The 21,955-nt window shown below is 34.2% G+C and overlaps 1 protein-coding gene across 3 annotated transcripts in view; it reads left to right on the top strand.

Annotated features, from left to right (window-relative positions):
- CCSER1 (coiled-coil serine rich protein 1) overlaps positions 1-21,955 on the top strand; it is a 1,488,482-nt gene that overhangs the window by 822,596 nt on the left and 643,931 nt on the right. The window contains 1 exon segment of one of the 3 annotated variants that reach the window (NM_001076437.1): positions 14,165-15,258. The exons of the other annotated variants lie outside the window; for them this stretch is intronic. Coding sequence (NP_001069905.1) covers positions 14,165-14,227 — 63 coding nt within the window. The 3' untranslated portion in view covers positions 14,228-15,258. 3 annotated transcript variants of the gene reach the window in all.

The following is a 21,955-nucleotide window of genomic DNA, read 5'->3' as shown; positions in this document are numbered from 1 at the left end:
TAATGTTAAAGTACAACATGCTCTGACTTCTAATGCAAGTGGCAAGAATTATTTAAAAATAATTTCAGAGTGTCTCAGCAAAGGCCTATAAACACAATAGTTCTTATGATGAGGGAGATTGTTAAATAAATGATGAATGTGTCTTAAATAATCAATGCCAATTTAACCTCTTTCACCCTCCTCTGTCTGCACAGGTTTAGTTTATTGAAAGATCAAAGAATAATTTCTTAGGTGTCAGTTGTGTTATTACAACAGAATGGAAGATGAATAGATGTAGTCAGGTAGCAATGTTGTCGATTACAAGATTATGTTAAGAGGTAGGCAAGATTCTTCTGATTACATCAGCTGTATAAATAGATACTTCAACAAAGCACATTTGCTGCCTATAAAAATTTTATAGTTTGAACTACTGCAAATAACATTTTGGTTAAAGCAGTTGAGAATGAATGACCAAAATGCTACACTGAAATTTTATTTTCTGACAGTGAGAAGATTCATATCCTTTAATTAATTTGACACCATTATGGACAATTTTTTAACTTCCTTGGGCTTCCCTTGTAGCTCAGTTGGTAAAGGATCTGCCTGTAGTACAGGAGACCTGGGTTCGATCCCTGGATTGGGAAGACCTCCTGGAGAAGGAAATGGCAACCCACTCCAGTATCCTCGCCTGGAAAATCTCATGGACAGAGGAGACTGGTGGGCTGTAGTCCACGGGGTCGCAAAGAGTCGGACACGACTGAGTGACTAACACTTTGTTGTTCTACAGAAGATTGTCATTTTCAAAGTGACTGATTAACTTTAGGTGTAAGTTTTCCTTTCAGTTACTTCCTAAACTTGACTCAGAACAGTCACAATGTCTTGAGACTGCTCTTTTAGGCAGAAACATTGAAGTTTTAAGATCTTCCACTCAGTGGCATATATTTTACACTTATATTTAAAACAAGTGTTTAGTTGAACTAGGAATGTTTTGTTCATACTTTAAGAGTTTTAAAGTTACCAGGTATTTCATCAGGTATTATTATTCATCACTGTCATTCTAAATATTATTAATAGTTTGTATATGGCTATTTTAAAATCAGCTGAACTGTGGTTTCACACACATTATGTCTCAGTCATACATGAGTGAAGCATAAATCAGTATGGAAATGTATGCTCACACCTCTGTGTGTTCTGCAAATATTTTAATGCATTTCCAAGGGTGGGACTTGCTTTATAAACACAGCTTTCTACTTAACTAGTTGCATTATGAATACAGATTTTGAAAAACTCAATGCAATTACCTGTGTATTTGCAATCTATGCTATTTTTCTCATGTTTAGTTTTGCAGGCCCTCCTGGCACAGTTAGTAGTGTTCAGGGAATTCTAACAAATAAGAAAATTGTTCATAATGTAAGGAATAAGAGTAATTAGTTTTTACACTAATTGTTTTATTAGCTATTAGAGCAGGAGAGTATTTTGTGTTATGCTAATATATTATGTCAATTTATGTGTTAAGCCCGGGCTTCCCAGGTAGCTCAGAAGGTACCTGGTCTTCTGCCTGCAATTCAGGAGACCAGTGTTTAATCCCTGGGTCAGGAAGATCTCCTGGAGAAGGAAATGGCAACCCACTCCAGTATTCTTGCCTGGAAAGATCCTGTGGATCGAGGAGACTGGCAGGCTACTGTCTATGGGATCACAAAGAGTGGGAGACAACTGAGTGACTAACACTTTCATGGGTTAAGTCCGATTCTAAGATTGAATAACTATTGATTAGGCTGTCTCATCCGACTGCTAATAAAGTGTAGTTTCTTAAATCTGTTTTAGATCCATCTGTTGCTATCATCTTTCTTAAATTCAGTTCTTATCCTGATCATGCTTCAATGTGATCCAGTATTTAGTAAAGGAGTGCCTTCCCCCAATGTGCTTCATTCTTTAATATTTACTTAGCTCAGGTATTTATGTTGGTTTTTAGAAACAACAACAACAAAAAAATCAGGTTTAAAACTGAATGATATATTCCAGGTTTTCTTTCTCTCTTTTTTTGTAAGGTTTTTAAAATAGCATTTAATACTTAAAAGTTAACATGTGTATAACAGAAAGCCAAAAAACACAAGAAGCAGAAAACAAAGTCATTCATAATCACAAGCAGTTTACCATTTGATGTGTCCTTCTGGGTCTCATTTGTGTATTTCTTTTGAAGTCCAATTTTTGTATTACATTAAAGGCAACTTTCAGACAAGAACATTGATGAAAACACTGGAAACAACATCTGCCACACTTGTTTGCTAATTAATGGAGGAATCACAGCTTACCTAGTGGTAACATTCTGAGGGCATCACTTCTGAAAATCCATGCATGTATTCATTCAACAAATATTGATAAGTGCTTCCTGGAAGCCAGGCCTTGTTCTGCGTACTTGAGCTACATCCTTTAACCAAACAAATAATCCCTCAGGGAGTTTGCATTTCATTATTATATTTAAAACAAAACAAAATAAAAATAAGCAAAGTATATGGTATGTTAGAAGCTCCTAAGTGCAATATAAAAGAGAAAAAACACAGGGAAAAGATAATTGTGAGTGTAGGGGTATGGTCAGGGTTATGATCAGAAACTTTATATCAAGTAATCTGGACAGATCTGAGGGTGACATGTGCCTTGTGAGACTTGAAGGAGGTGAGGTGAAAATCACCAGTAGCCAGAAATCCTTTTGTGGTGTGCATCTTGAAACCTGTTGAAGACCCTCAGTCAGAACAAATTGATGTGTCTTGGCTCCATGGATAAGAATAATTGGCTTCATTTAGGGGCCCTCTGTTATAAAAATAGACATTAAACCCTAGAATCAGACCCAGTATACCAAGCGACTCACACTAGCGGAACCCAGACCACCCGAGGGAACAGCCTGCTCAGCCTCTTAAGATCATATTCACTTATCATAGGCACTGAGAAGAAAGCTGGGTGAAATCAAGTTCGATAAGTAAATTACATTTGCTTTTCTTCCTTTTTTTTTTGCTTGCATTGTCTCCACCCTCTTCTCTCTCTCTGTACCATTATTCTTCAGCCCAGGCAGTGCTAACTGTATAAACTTTAAATGTATAATTAGATTTCATTGTATATCTACACATCCCATTTATTAGAGATATGCTACTAAAAGTGAATAAAGCACTAAGTAATTACTTGGTGAAAAATGAATATATTAACTAAAAGACTCTAAGGTTATTTTTATAATCTAAAAAATCTGTAACAAATCAGTATGCATTATTTTCCTTTATTCACAAGAATCATACAGAAGTACATACTGGTACCCTACATTTTTACTCTATATTTGTTATATTGAACTAATATTTTGCAGTGACTACTTTGCGCCTTTTAGAAGACATAATAATATTAAATGCAAATCAGCATAGTCAACCAGGTGAGGTGAAAATCACCTTTTAAAACATGGATGACAACATGCAGTTGTCCTTAACATACTGCATTGAATGGTTCGTTTTAAAATCCTGAATCTTTATCTAGGAACTAGATCATTCCTGGAATATCTCCAGGTCTTTAATTCTTGCTACATAGAATTGGTGTTAGTTAACTGATAGTTCTTTTGTTAAGTGAATCTGTGGTTGAAATGCTGATGGGGGAAATAGCAAGGCTAAGTTTTAACCAAGAAAACTCATATAATTATAGAAATATTAATTAAAACAAAGCAAAAGAGCACACTCACAAGTATTTTATATAGCTCAAATTATGTGGGGGAGGAAAAATTACTTTCCCTCTACCCTTCTTGGCCGAGGACCCCACTCTGCAATAATAAGAGACAGAATAGCTGTAGAAAACAAACAAGTTTAGTAATATGTATACTGCCTGTATAAGTGGGAGATACCCAGGAAAGCAGTAATTCCTTGAAATGGCCTAAACCACCACCATTTCTAGCTGAAGACGAAAGGATGGGAGTAGGGAGGGTGGTTATGGGAAGTTTCCAGGAAAAAATACAGTAAACAAAGGATATGATTGTTATGCAGATTTAAGTTGGTGCCTTCTTCATAAATAGAATTTTCTAGAGATTTGGTCATCTTCCTTCTTCTGGTACAGAGAAGGAGATACTCTTACAAATAGAGGTTCATCTTAAAAATGTGAATTCTTCTTACAAAAGGTAACTTCTTAGTTTTTTAGAGCTTCTCCTGCTGTTTCTTAAAAATAACAAACTCAAGATAAACCATTTGTCAAAGAAGCATGTTTTGGTGTAGTATATTTTGCTCTCCTTCAACTAGTAATAGTGAGTATCATACTTGCTTAAAATTATGTTGATTCTGTGATAGTACTGATATGAGAAAAGTAGCTATTTGTTGAAAAGAAAATTTTTCCAACCCACTTCTATTTCCATCTGAGATTGCCATCTCTGTAGGAAATCTAATTTCAAAATTTCAGATAGTTCCTTAGAAAATTCTAGAAGTCATTTTAGTATTTTCCAGTATGCTAAATGTCATTGCATAAAAGAGAGTCCCTTCTGAGGGAAGAAAACAAAATGTATATACTAAAGACATCTCTCAGTGTCTATTTATCATGATTATGGAATTGTTGCTAATCAGAATTTGTATTAAGTTCTAAGTTTACTCAAGTACTTGTTCAATGTAAATCTTTGAGTGTTTATATTTACTGATTTCTAGAGAAAGGAATCGTTTCCTTTAATGTGGTCTACAAGTAAGAAAATCTGTAAAATGAAATTTATTCTTTATATATATATACACATATCCTTGCAATATAAGTATAAAAATATTATACAGATAAATATATAAAGTGTTAGTCACTCAGTGGTGTCTTGACTCTTTGTGACCCATGGACTGTAGTCCACCAGGCTCCTCTACTGTTCTCAGGCAAGAACACTGGAGTGGGTAGCCATTACCTTCTCCAGGGAACCTTCCCAACCCAGGAATTGATTCCCATTTCCCAACCCAATGCCTTGCATTGCAGGCAGATTATCTATCATCGAAGCCACCAGAGAAGCCCATCAGTAAAGCTGTATATATACCTAAACGCATACATACACACAAATACTTACATGACATAACTTTAAAAAAGAACCTACATTTATTTACTATTTTTATTATACAGCATAGGATTAGATGCAAATTTTTAAACTTTTGCATGTATATAATAAGAATTAAATTATACACTAATATGTTTTAAATCGCTATTCAAATTTTAATATGATTAAATTGGAATTAGAAAAATATTGTCTGGGTATATTTGTGATCTAATTATGTCATATTTTGTATGAATTAATATTTAACTGTTTTTCAAAGGTAGTAGTCACATTGACTCCCTAAAAGCATTAACTTTCAGTAACTTCCATAAAGAATTTTAGATTGAACCTAAAGTATATAGAAATACATATCATATTTCTAGGAATTTATACCTCATACTTTTTTTTAAGCCAAGAACAGATATTATTTCCCTTGCATACACCTATTTCCTTTACTGTTTCTAGTAGTTTTAATCACATTAATTAGAATTCTTAACTCTTATGAACTTTATAGTGAACATTAAGAAGTAAGCAATTATAGACTGTATGTTACTTTTTGTTTTAGTCACTGAGTCACTTCTGACTGTTTGCGATGGAGCCTGCTAGGTTCCTCTGTCCATGGGATTTCCCAGGCAAGAATACTGGAGTGGGTTGCCATTTCTCTCTCCAGGGAATCTTTCCAGCCCAGGGATCAAACGTGCATTTCCTGCATTGGTAGGCAGATTGGTGTATATTACTACACCATTCTTTACCTTGGCAAATTAATTATTAATAAATTTTATAATTTCCAGAGGTTTGTCATCTTTTTAATAGTAAAGTCTTTCAATGTAACACAAGAAATATTCACTAACAAACCCAAATATAATAAGTTCCTCTATCATAGGAAGTCAAAAGTAGATAAGCCTGTATTCAGTAATAATTGTTTAATATTATGTCTTATTTGGAAATAATTTATGTATTCAATAAGATTCTATCACTTTACTCAGCAAAACTCTAAGGACGGAAATTACCAAAAGGATTTGCGAAACTACTTAAGTAGACATACAGTAATGTATAATTATTGCTGAAAAGCTCAACTAAAAACTCTTATCCTACTTAAATCACTTGTTCTCAACAGTTATGTTTCAATTACTTTTGAAAACTTTGTGTGACATTAGACAAAGTCAGCCATCATCCTAAGCTGTTTGTTTTACCTATAAATTTTGTAACAGAGATAGTATGAACTTCTTTGACTAGTAAACCCAGATAGAATGAGTGTTACATGTCTGCATTATATTTAATGTTGTTAACACTGAAGTTATGTCTTTTAATTAAACCAATAAACGTCAGATAGCTTTTATTTACTGGTGATTATTCAATATTCTGTGAATTTTTTAAATTGGATTACTGTATTTCTGCAAGTTTCAGGATTACTTAATTCATAAAGCACTTATTTGAAGTCAATTAAGTAGAGGTCTTTTACAAAATAATTTTGGCAGTGACATCTGGAGGTAGAAAAATATCACACATCTACAACATGCATGTATAGACATCTATAAACATACAGACACAAATATAGATCTTATAGCTTTCATTTAAAAAATTTAGCTATGAGTCAGGTGTATTACTAGTACTTGACTAGTTTTTGAGATCAGATGGATCCAAATTATGTTTCTGGAAGTTTGTCCATTAAGATGTTTGCAATTTTGTTTTTGTTATTGTTGTCTTTGTTGTTCTTGTTTTAGTTTTTTTTTTTTTTCCCCCCACCCTAGAATTTGTAGAGACTTGGAATTTTTCATTTGCCCATTTTAAAAATAGCTCCTTTTTTCTATTTCTGATAAGAAGCATCTCCCTAAAGTTAGCATTTCAAAGAGTGGTTCTTAGGTTCTAGAGAAGGTGGAATAGAAAAAGTTTAAGATTTGGTAAATTTTTAAATTTACATTTCAAAGACACAGAGAAAATATCCAAATTTTCTCCAAAATGGGGTTATATTTGCCTGTTATCAGAGGCCTGAAATAATTACTATTTAAGCTTTCCTTATTTTTCTAAAGTGTTGGGTTTCCCTGGTGGCTCAGATGGTAATAGATCCACCTGCAATGAGGGAGACCTGGGTTCAATCCCTGGGTTGGGAAGATCCCCAGGAGGAGGGCATGGCAACTTGCTCCAGTATTCTTGCCTGAAGAATCCTCCTGGACAGAGGAGCCTGGTGGGTTACAGTCCATGGGGTCGCAGGATCAGACTCAACTAAGCACACAGAACCAACCTTTTGAAAGCATTTTGAGATGAATAGAGGACTTTAAGGGGGAGGGGGTTAAAAAAAAGGAAAGGTGGACTTCCAATCGTTTCTAGAGCTGCAGCTCTGGTTTTGCAAAGATTTGAAAGGCAAAGTTGTTTCTAATTCCTCAAAGAATTTAGTTGTAGCCTAAATTATATGTCAAGGGACTGAGCTTCCCATCCAACTAGATTATTTTCAGTTTATATCAGGTAGAGGATTTCCAACTAAAATGGAAAAATCCAAGAGCTTTATGGTTTAGTGCAGTATGCCTTTCTGAAAAATGTATATAGAGCATTCAGCAAAGGCCTTATCATGTTACTTTTTTTTTCTCCCGAGTGTACAATTCAACCTTAGATCAATTAACCTTTTGAAGAGAAAGGCTCTACTTTTGTTTCGGTCAGTACCTGAATATTAGCCTCTAGCTGATGTTTCTTGATCAGTTTGTAAGAGGGCCTGAGAGAAAATCTGGTCATCTGTTTCTTCTGTGAGGGGATTTTCCCAAGAGGACTTCTGGCTTATCTGATAAATACAGTGTAATCATGGATGGGAAGAACACCCTTTAGCTACCAATCAGGGTTTCTGTGAATGTGAATGTCCACTAATCTTTATAACTGTTCTCTAAATGTGATAGTTTCTGCTGAAAGGCATGATAAATGAGGCTTTGTGATTTTATCTTGTTAGAGGAATCTGTAAGGCAGGCTAGTTTAATTCTTAGTGTCCTCTTTTCAATTTGGTCTTTCCATAGGTACCAAAAAGAAAATTGTTAGAATGAGAGCTCTAATTTTTTCTTCAAATATAGAAGTTTTTCCAGTTCACAGGATTCATCATCTGGTTATTGACAAGTAGGATCTTACATTTGTTAGGTAGGTAGAATAGGGAAAAGGAGTCCAAAATGGCGGTGGCTAAAAGACAAGGAAGGTCAAAGGAAGGTCCAAGGACCAGAGTGAAGACTTCAGGCAGAACAAACAGCACTCCTGGCTAAGCCCAATTTGCATAGGGCAGGCCCAGGTAGAGGAAAAAACATATAAAAGGAGGAGCCAAAATGCTTTCTCTCAGACTCTCTCTCCCACGTGCGTGTGCTCTTTGCCTCTCTCTCTCTTTCTCTCTCTCTCTCTCTCTCTCTTTCTCTCTCTCTCTCTTTTTCACTTTCTCTCCTGCTATCTTCTAAATAAAATAGAGCTGTAACACTGATTTGCCTAAGAGCTATAACACAATTTGTCCAAGACCCGAGAGCTGTGACGTGCCGAGGGCTTTAATGTCCGTTGCTCCAAATCTTTGTTGTGACGAGACAAAGAACCGAGGAGCATACACTCGCTTGAACATACACTCGCATGACACATTAATCACAATAGCATCTCAAATCAATAGGCTTTTTATGGCTTGACCATAGATGCTAGAGGCATCCCAAAAGGCATCTGTATCTGTCTATAGGGAGACAGACCCAGGAAACCTGCCTTTGGTAAGAAATATTACGCTTGGCTAGCTTCTGCCCGTTTTCCAGATTCCCTTAGCAGACTCCAGAGGAACTATGGTGCTTCAGCAGGTCCCACTGTGGATCTCAAACTGTAGGGGTAGAAAAATAATTTTCCCTCTATCTGTCTAGGTTCTTGACTGAGTGATCCCATCATAAAAGACATTAACAGGAGAAAAGCAAAATTTAATAACATGTATATTTTCTGTTTACATGTAAGATATACAAAGAAACTGAGTTAACTCCCTAAAACAGCCAAATCAACACTATAAATACCATTGCCAGCTAGAGATGAAAGAAAGGTGTAGCAGTGGGGAGGCAAGTTAAGGGAGGTAACCGGGAACAACACAGTCAGCAAGGTTATGGTTGTTACAAAGATTTAAGTCAGTGCCCTCTCCATTGGTAAGAGTTTCTAGAGTAGTCAACATCTTCTTTCTGGTATAGAGTGAGGCAGTCTTAAAAATGGAGAGTTCCCTTATAATGTAAATGTTTCTTATGAAAGGCTAACTTTACTCAGTTTTCAAAGCTTCTTCTGTGTCTGTAGTTTCTTAAAAATCTCATTTTCTTAATTCAGTGCAGTTTTTATACTAAAGAGACATATTTCGAGATAAGTTCTGTTCACCTTCACTAGCTTATATCTTCTGCCAGTAAAAGAAACAGTAATAATTTTGAGGGAAAAACATTAAAATGTTGGATTTTTTTGTTGTTCAGTCGCTAAGTCATGTATTATTGTTTCAAAATAAGGATGTATAGTGTTTTAATAATTTATAAATAACTGTAGAGAACTAAAGAAAAAATAACTTCCATAAATGTTTGGCTTCATACCAAATAGGCAAAGGAATTAGAATTTTCAGAATAATGCATTACAGAAAATTTTCTAAAAGAGAGCCACATGTAACATTAACCTCATGCTCTATACCAAGACTATCAGAAAATTACACCCTTGCATGATGCCACATTTTTAAGATGATGATTAGAATTTTAAACATATATAGCTGAATTACAGTAGAGAAAATTTATATGAAAAGGAATGTAATTTGCAATTCAGAGTACTTAAAGAGTCATAGTTCTTCACAGCTCAGAATTACTTCAGGGTTGTCATTATTTTATGAGCTTTGTACTTATAAGTGGATTTACAGATTTGGATTTAATCCATCAAATTACAGGAAAACTTTTTTAAGCTTTAGTCTAATACAGTGTAATTTTCAAAAAGAAATATAAATAGGTTCAGTATTTTCTTACATTGGAAAAGTATAACATAAAAATTGATGAATTAGTCATTTTTTCAGTCTAAGATGAGACTAGAATTAGAAATACAATGTTTTTCAAATTTTGAGATTATAAGAAACACTTTGTATTGCTCCAGAAATGCTATTTAGTTATTTTTAATTTGTGAGAAAGTTGCTACAAACTCTAGTCAAGAAGGATTAAATTTTCTTCTTTAAGGGCACATCAGTAATGAGTCATTATTGGGCCTTAAGACAAACATTACTTGCTCCAAGTGTATGTATTATTTTCTACTCTTTTAAAGGTTTTTTTCCCCTATATTTTGATTTTTTATCATGTTAAAATAAACATGCAGACACTGAATCCAGAGTATATCTGTAAATATATGTACATAAACATACCATGTTTACATATTTTAGCATGGGTATTATTGTACTGTGATATTAATAACTTTTACTTTATAGTTTAAATGACTAGATATTATTCAATCATGTGATCTTTTAAATATCCATTTTACTTTTCTCAATTATTTACACTTTAAAGAATAGCATTGTCATATATTATAATTCCCTCTTGAGAGAGATTTTGAAAAATCTTAACAAAGATGTACCTGATTTTATTCTCCATCTATCAATACTGTCTCTAGAACTTGACATAGTACATATGTTTTGCTATATACGAAATAGCTTTTTATAAGATCTTCTAGTTAAAGATGAAAACAACAGAAAATATCCATCAACAGGAAGGTGTTTAGTGATGGCTCATTCACATAATGGAGGGCTGGGAAGCCTCCCTACCCAGTGCTTGCCAAAAAAGAGGAAACATCAATGTTCTGATAGGGAATAATCTCTAGACTTACATTAATAAGTGAAACAATGAGGCTGTAAAGCTGTTGCAGTATCCCCAGAGTGGTTAATCATGAAAAAGTACTGTATTTTTTAAAATTACTGTTGTCTCTACAGTCAAGTTAAGGGGAACCGTTTATTTTCATTAGTTGAGCTTTAATATTCCTGGTAATTTCCTGCCCTCACCTCATGCTCTGCCAGCTAAAAAGGACTGAGAGTTATTGAGGTTTTTTGTCCTCATCACATGACAAATATTAGAATATTATAAACTACTTATAGAAGCAAAAGCTAGGATCATATACTTTGACATCTATCTCACTGAACATATTTAATCTATTATATGTTCTCCATTTTAGAATATTAAAAGGTGAATCTGTGTTAGAGCTTTATTAAAAACATGAATGATAGGAGTCACAAAATACACTGGGATATAGATTCTAGATTTTTAACATTTATAAAATATATTTTTTCTTTTTACATTCATTCAACTACCATTTGGGGAACAGATACCAAACACTGAATATCCATTTAAATGTTAGCCTTAATGATTCTGGAGAATTTTTTTTTTTTTTTTTTTTTAAATAACATGTTTGGTTGGCAAATACATAAATGCTTATCTGTAGAACATACAAGCAAAGCCTTGAGTTTACTTCCACCTTCAAGAGAGTATACCCTTTTTCATTTATATAATCATTTAAAAAATAAAAGTAAAAAAGGTATCCCGGCACTGAGATTATAGTGAAAGGTTGTTGTTGTTTAACCACGAAAGATGCCAGGATCCTTGCCCTATGGAGGAGAAGAATTCAATCCGGGGCCAGAGACAAGGCTTGATTGTTCAGAGCTTTTGTGTAATGAAGTTTTATTAAAGTATAAAAAAGATAGAGAAAGCTTCTGATATAGACATCAGAAGGGGGCAGAAAGAATGCCCCCTTGCTAGTGTTAGCAATGGAGTTATATACTTTTTAATTAGTTATTACAATGAATCAAAAGAACGTCTCAAGTTTGTGCAAGTTTTACCAGACCCACTCCCACAATTTGGAGAAGGCAATGGCACCCCACTCCAGTACTCTTGCCTAGAAAATCCCATGGACAGAGGAGCCTGGTAGGCTGCAGTCCATGGGGTCGCTAGGAGTCGGACACGACTGAGCGACTTCAATTTGACTTTTCACTTGCATGCATTGGAGGAGGAAATGGCAACCCACTCCAGTGTTCTTGCCTGGAGAATCCCATGGACAGAGGAGCCTGGTGGGCTGCCGTCTCTGGGGTCACACAGAGTCAGACATGACTGAAGTGACTTAGCAGCAGCAGCAGCAACAACTCCCACAATTTACATTTTAGGATAACAAGATTAGAATTTAACAATAGAAAGATCCTACCAGACCCACTCCCATAATATACATTCTGAAATATCAGGATTAGTCAGAAGGTTTTCAGGAAGGAGAAACTGTCCTCAAGCAGGATACATTGTTGTTGTATAATCCCTAGTACAGAGTTTAAACTGAGTTGTGTAATTGAATAAGACTAAGAAATGTAGGAGAAGGAAGTGGCAACCCACTCCAGCATTCTTGCCTGGAGAATCCCAGGGACAGAGGAGCCTAGTGGGCTGCCGTCTGTGGGGTCGCACAAAGTCGGACACGACTGAAGCGACTTAGCAGCAAGGAATGTAGACAAAAAAAAAGTTTGCCCTTTCCTCTTCCTTGAGAATTCCAGACTCCTGTCTCCACTTTGAGGGCCCCAGAGCCCTTTCTCCTCTTTGGGGACCCTGGACTTCTTAACAATCTGCCTAGGAATTGACTCTCTCGGTAGCAGTGAACAAGGAATACACAAGTTTTATTTCTTCATAAACTTGTCATTTTGTGGATAAGGACAGGAAATAACCTAGAAATGAAGAGACAGAGTTTCACTTGGTGATAAACGACCATGATGTAAATAAGCAGACAGGTGAGATTAAGTGATGAGTCCAGTGAAGTAGGAGCACTTGTGCCTTCACTGTGAGAGAAGACTCATCAGGGAAGACCTGAGGATGTTGCCTCTGAGCTGTAACCTGAGTGATCAACTGTTCACAAAACCGGAACATCTTGACATGACAAATTGGATCATAAAGAACAGTCACTTTCCAGTACTGATTGCTGCTTTAGGGTGGATTTCCATTGGTTTTGGTCTTGACTTCCTACTTCAAGTCTCTACTTATTCTAATCTATATATACATCACAGATAAATCTAAAAGAAATAATCACAAACATGTACCTTGCAGTATGTTGTATTTCTACTTTAAAACTCTTAATGGCTGACTAAGGCTTAAAAGATAAAATCCACATTACTCAAACCAGCATTCTAGCTGCTAAAATTACACTCTTTCCTACTTAAGCAATTTTAGCTCTAACTGTTCCCAAACATAAACATTTTATTCCACTTAAGCTGCTCCAACACAAGTTGCTAGTTCTTGTCTCCCTTGTTTAGTGTTTTTGGTTTGTTTTGTTTTTAACTGTTTTGTTTAAAATGCCCCTCCTCTATAATGTGTCTCTTTTTAAACCCAACTTCAATCCTCTACCCTTGATCTGGAGTGATCTCTCTTTCCGTAGAATACTTTCCACAGTTACTGGTCCTGAAACCCTAACCTGTAGCTGTCAGTACTAGATATTGTTATATGCTCTATATATTTATGTATATATCTCCTGTGTATTGATATGGAACTTATTATCTTGTAGTATGGCTAATCTTTTCAATATCATTTCTGTCTCTCCAACTGAATTTTGCATTCCTTAGGAGCAGCTGCCATATTCTAGACTTCTTAGACCCTTTATTTCTTTTTATACACAATGTCTGAACAATGGAGTTCCTTTTTTTAAAGGTGAAATATTTTGAAATGTTTTAATTTCCTGTCACTTAAAATTGCAATAAAGAATACATTAAAGTAATAATAATTGTGGTAGGTTGAAAATTCTTTTGGAGCTTTGTGTTCAGGATGATCTATAAAAATATCAGGAGAGCCATATAGACTTACCTATTAATTATTTAATTTTCTGGAAATGAAGACTATATGAAGAGTTGAGTAAAACTGTTACTTTTTCACTCCACTTATAAAACCAAGGGAATAAAATTTTGCTAACTGGTCCTCACTCTTTCACCTTGTGTTTGGTTGTAAAGTATTTAATTGGAAGTTCGGAGCTTGGAAACATTACTAATATAAATATATTTAATGAGTTTTAATAACAGTTTTCACCTAGAATAGATTTATGTTGGTCTGTGTGTTGTTGTTGTTGTTTTTTTTTAATTTGTGTTTAAACATTTTAAACATTCATGTTAAAGTATGTGTTTATTTCATTTTATTAATTTGATGTCATTCATTTATTTATTTTTGTTTTCTTCTTTTCAAGGCCCTGTGGAATCCTACATGCACTGAAGGTTTATTTAAACCAGTACATAATATTTCAACCTAGCTTACATCATTATTTGATAATAAATGTATCAGAAATCTGATATGCTAAATATCAAATCAGTTTTCCATTATTTCCTGCATTAGCTATTTCTCAGAGTATATAATACAGAAATGTTTCCATTCCAAGTATTTCACACTTTTTGCATTTGTACACAATTGCATAAAGAATTAGTGGATTAGTTTAAACTAACATTCCTACCTGCTGTATTTTTAAAACAAAAATAGACTTTTAATTTTAAATTTCTCTATATACAGCTGTTCTAAATATAATATTCCACTTGGCAGTACATATTTTTTGTTTAACCTTCTCATCCGTATCATTTGTGTCTCTGGTTATAGTCTTTGTTTAATTTCAGTATATTCTATGTATATTAGATAAATTTAAAAGCAGTGATTCTAATTTGGCCCATCATTGCATAACAGTTCTTACTGAAGAACTAAATTGCCTCTATTTTTCCCTTGCATTGAGATCAAAAGATGAAAATATATGTCTTCAAATGAAGTAAATCGTGAAGAGTCTTATTCTCTCTGTAGATAGTAAAAAAAAAATTATATCTCTAAACAAGTGAAGAAAGTTTATTGGCCATTGACCTCATATTGAGGAGAAGTTTGTTGAATGTCTTATTAAAAAAATAAAAAACCCTGTCTCCTGGTCTTGGCATACTGCCTGATTTCTGTGTGTCCTTGTTTATCACCTTTCTATAATACCTCACTTTAACTATCAAATGTCCGGGTAGCAACAAGGCACTCTTGCATGTTGTAGTTTATTGAAAGGATAAGTGACCGAAACCAGAAATGTCTCAGTCTCGTAGTGCAGGGCAACAGAAGAGCCATAGGGCTAAGGAGAACAAAGCAGGTTTTACTGAATTCTATATTTGTTTTAAACAGGAAGTGAAATAATCATAGTTAATGGTGGTAACATTTAGAACTATGGTATGAAATTTCTTATTGTAAAATATAATATGCACGATCAAAAGTTGGGTTTAAACCATGGTATTAAAGTAAAACTAAATATATTTATTCACTTGAAAACAGTGTATGTGTCCTTGTTGACTTTGCTCTTTTAAAAACATAAAATACATGTTTTTATGATTCAGGATACAACAGTGATTTTGTTCCTCTAACAGCTTTCTAGAGTTTATTCTTCTGTTCTTATCTGTTGCTACTTATTGTCTTACTTTATATTTGAAACCCTTAGGTGTAGATAATGTAAGCAATTCCATTACCTACAATAAAGCACTCCTCTGATAAAGATTTTTATCAGCTTGAATGGTCAATATCATTTTGAAGAAAAAAAATTCAATTAAAGATATTTTGACTAGGGTTCAAAAGAAAAAATAAATGTATTAGCAAGTAGATTAAGTCAATAAAGAAAGGTACTTTTTCCCTCAAAAGCAATGTAGCAGAAACTGTCAATATAGACAAAAAAACCACCTACCTGAAAAGCTACTATTTTATGATTGCTCTTTAATACCAGTAAAGCATTTCAGGCTGCTTCCTTGGAAACCTTTTTTTTTTCCCTTTATTTAATTATTTTTTAATGGAACTGGGCTGAATATACATCAGTGAACATGTTCATCAGCTAATAATTTTGCTTTCATGGTGAAATATATTCAGACTTTCCAGCAATGTTTGTTATGTAGCTTGATCATTTAACTATTAAAATGTTTTTTATTTCCTTGATTACATTAAACATGAATTAAAAATAAGAATTAATGGACCTTTTTTTTTTAGAAAAATGTAAAAGAATCATTAAAATCACTGCACTGTATTCTAAGGTATAACAAAACTGAGATTGTTTCTCAAAGAAAGCAGCATGAGGTGTAAAAATATATCTGAAAAATACAGTGTAACATCAGTATTTACTGATGAAAGAAGTGTTGTGCTATATTATGCCTGCATATTTGTCTGAAATACTTTGATAATAATTAACTAAAAATAAGAGATAAACAAGCTTAATTAAATTCACTTTCCAAATAAGGAAAGTGGAATTTAAAGAAGTTGAGTGACTTTCTCAAGTTCCTCTAATATTTCTAACAAACATTAAAGCTTTGGATTGCATTGTAGGTGTTCCAGATCCAAAAGTCAGGATTTTGTTTTGTCTTCCTGATTTCAGATGCTGGTGGATTGCATGATTGCAAAACTCAATACAAATTGTACTTGGATTGCATATGCATACTTGTATATTATACATACATTGTGTACTGTTAAAGGTTGTGTTTACCTTAAATCTGCATTACACACTAGGCATAATGGTGATGATAAAGATTTTTCTATATGAATATCTGTCTGAAATATATAATACATGAGCTAAGGAATTAATTTTATAATGTTTGAATTAATCATTCACATGTAAAGAAGTGCTTAGAAGAAAAACCATGGACAGTTTTGCTAGATGTTTTAACAATTATTAACACGTTTTATTTATATCAAATCATTTTGAAAATTTAATTTTTCATGCCCTGAAATACATACACGTTAAATGTTCTTATTTATAGTATTTTTAAATATAAGTAACATTATTCATGGTTACATTTAAGACATATAGCTGTGTTTTAAATGATTTTTTAATGAAGACTCTAAAGTAGGTATCTGTTATGATACACATGTGATTTTTATTATGGCATACACAAAATCTTCCTTACTAAAGTTTTCAAAATTATTATTTTTCATAATTACCTAAATTTGATATTGTTTTAAACATTTATTTATTTAGAAAATAAAATATATTTTTCCATATTTAACTTCATGCTAGAGGCAGGAATGTCTTAACAACAGAATGTTTTTCATGATTTTATTTTGTGCCTATGTATTCATACAGGACTGTCTAAATGTTGTTTGATCATATCTTAATTTCTTACATATAATCACACTTTCTATAAGAAATCATCTCAATGCTCTTGGGGGCAACGGTAATTACTCTTATGATATGCTTTTTCACTCTCCTCTTTCACTTTCATCAAGAGGCTCTTTAGTTCTTCACTTTTTTGCCATAAGGATGGTGTCGTCTGCATATCTGAGGTTATTGATATTTTTGTATACAGTTATGCTTGTGCTGCTTCTGCTGCTAAGTTGCTTCAGTCGTGTCCGACTCCGTGCAACCCCATAGAGGGAAGCCCACCAGGCTCCCCCGTCCCTGGGATTCTCCAGTCAAGAACACTGGAGTGGGTTGCCATTTCCTTCCCCAGTGCGTGAAAGTGAAAAGTGAAAGGGAAGTTGCTCAGTAGTGTCCGACTCTTAGCAACCCCATGGACTGCAGCCTACCAGGCTCCTCCTTCCATGGGATTTTCCAGGCTTGTGCTGCTGCTACTGCTGCTAAGTCGCTTCAGTCGTGTCCGACTCTGTGCAACCCCACAGACAGCAGCCCACCAGGCTCCCCCGTCCCTGGGATTCTCCAGGCAAGAACACTGGAGTGGGTTGCCATTTCCTTCTCCAATGCATGAAAGTGAAAAGTGAAAGTGAATTCACTCAGTCTCGTCTGACTCTTTGCGACCCCATGGACCGCAGCCTACCAGGCTCCTCCATCCATGGGACTTTTCAGGCTTGTAGTTGACTGCAAATACTTTTGGAGAAAATCAAAGGTAAAACAATCACTGTGTTTGGGTGACAAAAAACTTAAGATCAGTCACAGTTAAAGGTCTGATAATATTTCAACAAAAGAAAACAATTAAAAAGCAATTTTTTGTTGACATACAAAATTGTAAAAAAGCTAAAATTATGACTGATCATACTAGTACATATCAGATTTTTAAAAAATAATTTCACATACTTTCTAGAACACATAATAATATATATATATATTCATGTAGATATAATCTAAGAAGTTTAAATGTTACTTTTTATTTGACAATCTTTCTCATGCAATTTAAAATATCCAATAAGGCTAAATAAATTAACATCCTTTTTATTTTCATTTTTTTAATAAGGAGAGAACATAAGTCTTTTGAGATCTTCCAGGTACCCTCTGGAAATTCTCAGTTATTTTGAAATCCAAAAGAGTGCATTCAAAATTGGACTTGAGGAAATTTATTAAAAATGGTTAGCAAATTTAGAAAACTCTGCAGTGGCTACAGGGCTGGGAAAGGTAGTGTTCATTCAAAGCCCAAAGAAAGGCAATGCCAAAGAATGTTCAAACTACTGAACAACTGTACTCATCTCACACACTAGCAAAGTAATGCTCAAAATTCTCCAAGCTAGGCTTCAATAGTACGTGAACCAAGTACTTCCAGATGTGCAAACTGAATTTAGAAAAGGCAGAGGAACCAGAGATCAAACTGCCAACATCTGTTGGATTATAGAAAAAGAAAGGGAATTCCAGAAAAAATCTACTTTTGCTTATTGACTATGCTAAAGTCTTTGCTGTGTGGACCACAACAAACTGTGGAAAATTCTTAAAGAGATGGGAATACCAGACTACCTCATCTGCCTCCTGAGGAACCTGTATGCAGGTCAAGAAGCAACAGTTAGGACCAGACAAGGAACAATGGACTGGTTCCAAATAGGAAAAGGAGTACGTCAAGGCTGTGTGTGTATTGTCACCCTGCTTATTTAACTTATATGCAGAGTACATCATACAAAATGCTAGGCTGGATGAAGCGCAAGCTGGAATCAAGACTGCAGAGAGAAATATCAATAACTTCAGAAATGCACATGATACCACCCTTATGGCAGAAAGCAAATAGGAACTAAAGAGCCTCTTGATTAAGGAGAAAGAGGAGAGAGAAAAAGCTGACTTTAAACTCAATATTCAAAAAACAAGGATCATGGCATTCAGTCTGGTCACTTTATGACAAATAGATGGGGAAACAATAGAAACAGTGATAGACTTTATTTTCCTGGGCTCCAAAATCACTGTAGATGGTGACTCAACCATGAAATTAAAAGACGCTTGCTCCTTGGAAGAAAATCTATGACAAACCTAGACAATATTAAAAAACAGAGACATCACCCTACCAACAAAGGTCCGTCTAGTCAAGGCTATGGTTTTTCCAGTAGTCATGTATGGATGTGAGAGTTTAACTTTAAAGAAGGTTGAGTGCTGAAGAATTGATGCTTCTGAACTGTGGTGTTGTAGAAGACTCTTGAGAGTCCCTTGGACTGCAAGGAGATCAAACCAGTTAATCCTAAAGGAAATACGTCCTGAATATTTATTCGAAGGACTGATGCTGAAACTGAAGCTCCAATACTGTGGCCACCTGTTGTGAAGAACTGACTCATTGGAAAAGACCCTGATGCTGGGAAAAATTGAAGGTGCGAGGATAACGGATGACAGAGGATGAGATGGTTGGATGGCATCACCGACTCAATGGACACGGGTTAAGCAAGCTCAGGGAGATGGTGAAAGACAGGGAAACCTGGCGTACTGCAGTCCATGGGGTCACATAGAGTCAGACACGACTAAACAGCCGAACAAGATGTCAAATACTGATTAAATAGCATCAGTCATTGTGAAGCAAAAACTTAGTTTATTGAACCAGAGTAGCAATTAAATCATTTCAGAGGCAAGTACAGAACGTTACATGATTGTAAACACACACACGTGTAACATACACACAGAACAAAAAACACTTTAGCCTTCTAATATTGAACTGACTTAGGTCTTAGTAATTTGAGACCTGATGAAGAAAACACTAACCACAGAAACAATTTCATAAGACCAAGATCTTTGTTACCAAAATGGATTATATTAAATCTTAAAAAAAAATAAATAAACTGTATAATCTTAAGAGCACAGCAATAAAATAAAGAAAAAAATACAGAGTTAAAATTAAACTCTAGTTTTGTTTTGATATATTATTGAACTCATTTTTTAAGCCTTATAAATAAATCTACTCAATTTTAACCAGCTTTGACCACACAATATAAGATTTATTTTCCACAAACCTTCTGCAACTTTTTATATCCATCTAGGTTTTATCTTATTATTTTTCCTTTCTTATTCCAGTATAGACACTCATTTTTTAGACGAAATTAAATTTTTATTTTTACAACAGCACATTCTATATTTCTTATATACTCATCAGATTTTCTTCCCGTACATTATAATGCAAAGTTACTTTCCTTTGCTCTTATTGTTTTTAATAATTTTAAGTATTGATTATAAATTTTAAGGGTTAGTAACCTTTACGTGCCAATGAAAATGAGGAAGCAGGCATTTGTGAATTGTCATATATATAATTGACAATTGTGACTTGTCATATAGCATTCTATAGTAGGTCAGCAAATTCATAAATACACAATTATAAACTTTATAATTTTTAGAGACATATTTTTCATATATAATTTTTAATATGGAAAAGACATGTTTAAATGTAGACTCAAATATCTGGTCTCTCTGTTAAAAGTAAAAAACAAAAGTGAATAACTTATGTAGTAATTAATATGTCAGGGTTCAGTTATTATCTTATTTGGAAATGATTTAAATATATAATAACTACTCTTTAATCATTACTTAATATAACATAAACTTATTCATATCTATTTAAGTTACGTGTTTTTTTTAACAATTATGCTTAGATTAGACATCAAGCAGCTAACCACCTTTTAAGTTATAATATTTTGTTGACCAGCTTTATAACATTGATATAGAATGAGCTTATATGACTAGTAAAGCCTGGTAGGAGAGGCTGTTTGTTTGCATTACATTTAATATTGACATCTCTGAAGACATACCTGCTTTCATTAAACCAACAATCTTACACTAACCTCAGTTTATCAAAGACTATACCAGATTATGTGAACTTGAAAATCATCTGGTTAGTTTCTATATTTCTGGCAATTTTAGGAATATTTAATTCCTAGAAATACTTTTTTCTTTAAGTCTATTAAGTATAGACTATTAAATATATATATATTTTAAAATGCCATATGTATATATGTGTGTGTGTATGTGTGTGTACACACACACATATACACAATTGTGTACATTTACACAATTTGGGCTTGTGTAGATGTACACAAATTGTGTACATATACACAAATTGTATGCATATACACAATTGTGTACATATATACAAACTGTGTACGTATACACAATTTGGGCTTCCCAGGTGACTCAGCAATAAAGAATCTGCCTCCCATGCAAGAGAGGCAAGTTTGATCCCTGGGTCAGGAAGATCCCCTGGAGGAGGAAGTGGCAACCCTTTTTTTTTTTAAGATTATTTTATTTGTATGCTTTAAAAGTCCTTTTAGAGAAGCTATTTTTTGGAGACAGTTTGTCTTTTAGAAGCTTCTGAATGCCAATCAAACAATGCATTCTGTTGTCTCTGAGAAGTGTGAAGGCTGCTTTCCTAGGTTTTCCCTTAAGATAGGTTATCTATTCTAAGTTAATCATTCCCAAAAGTGGCCCCTACAATTCAAAATTATCCAAAATTATTCATTTTCCAAATAGGCAAAAGCTGCTGGTCCATAGTGAGTGTATATATATAACACACCAGGAGTGTTTTTTTTTTTTTTAACAGAAGTGGAAAACGTTTTAGACTATTTAAAACCTGTCTTTACTTTTAAATTCCCTAAGACATCTTAACTATGAAGGATCCTGTTTCTTAACAGCTGTTCCAAAACACAGAGATTCGCGTTTCCTGCTTTTTGAAGAGAATGGGATGAATTACCAAGAAGCCTCTGTCAACTAAAAAATGAGGCACAACTAGAGAGTTGTGAGTTAAGTTTTATTTGGGGCAAAATGAGGACTGCAGCCTGGGAGACAGCACCTCAGCTCTGAGACACTGCT

Source organism: Bos taurus, chromosome 6 (genome assembly GCF_002263795.3).
Source record: "Bos taurus isolate L1 Dominette 01449 registration number 42190680 breed Hereford chromosome 6, ARS-UCD2.0, whole genome shotgun sequence".
NCBI lineage: Eukaryota > Metazoa > Chordata > Mammalia > Artiodactyla > Bovidae > Bos > Bos taurus.
This window is presented reverse-complemented; position numbering and strand designations above follow the sequence as displayed.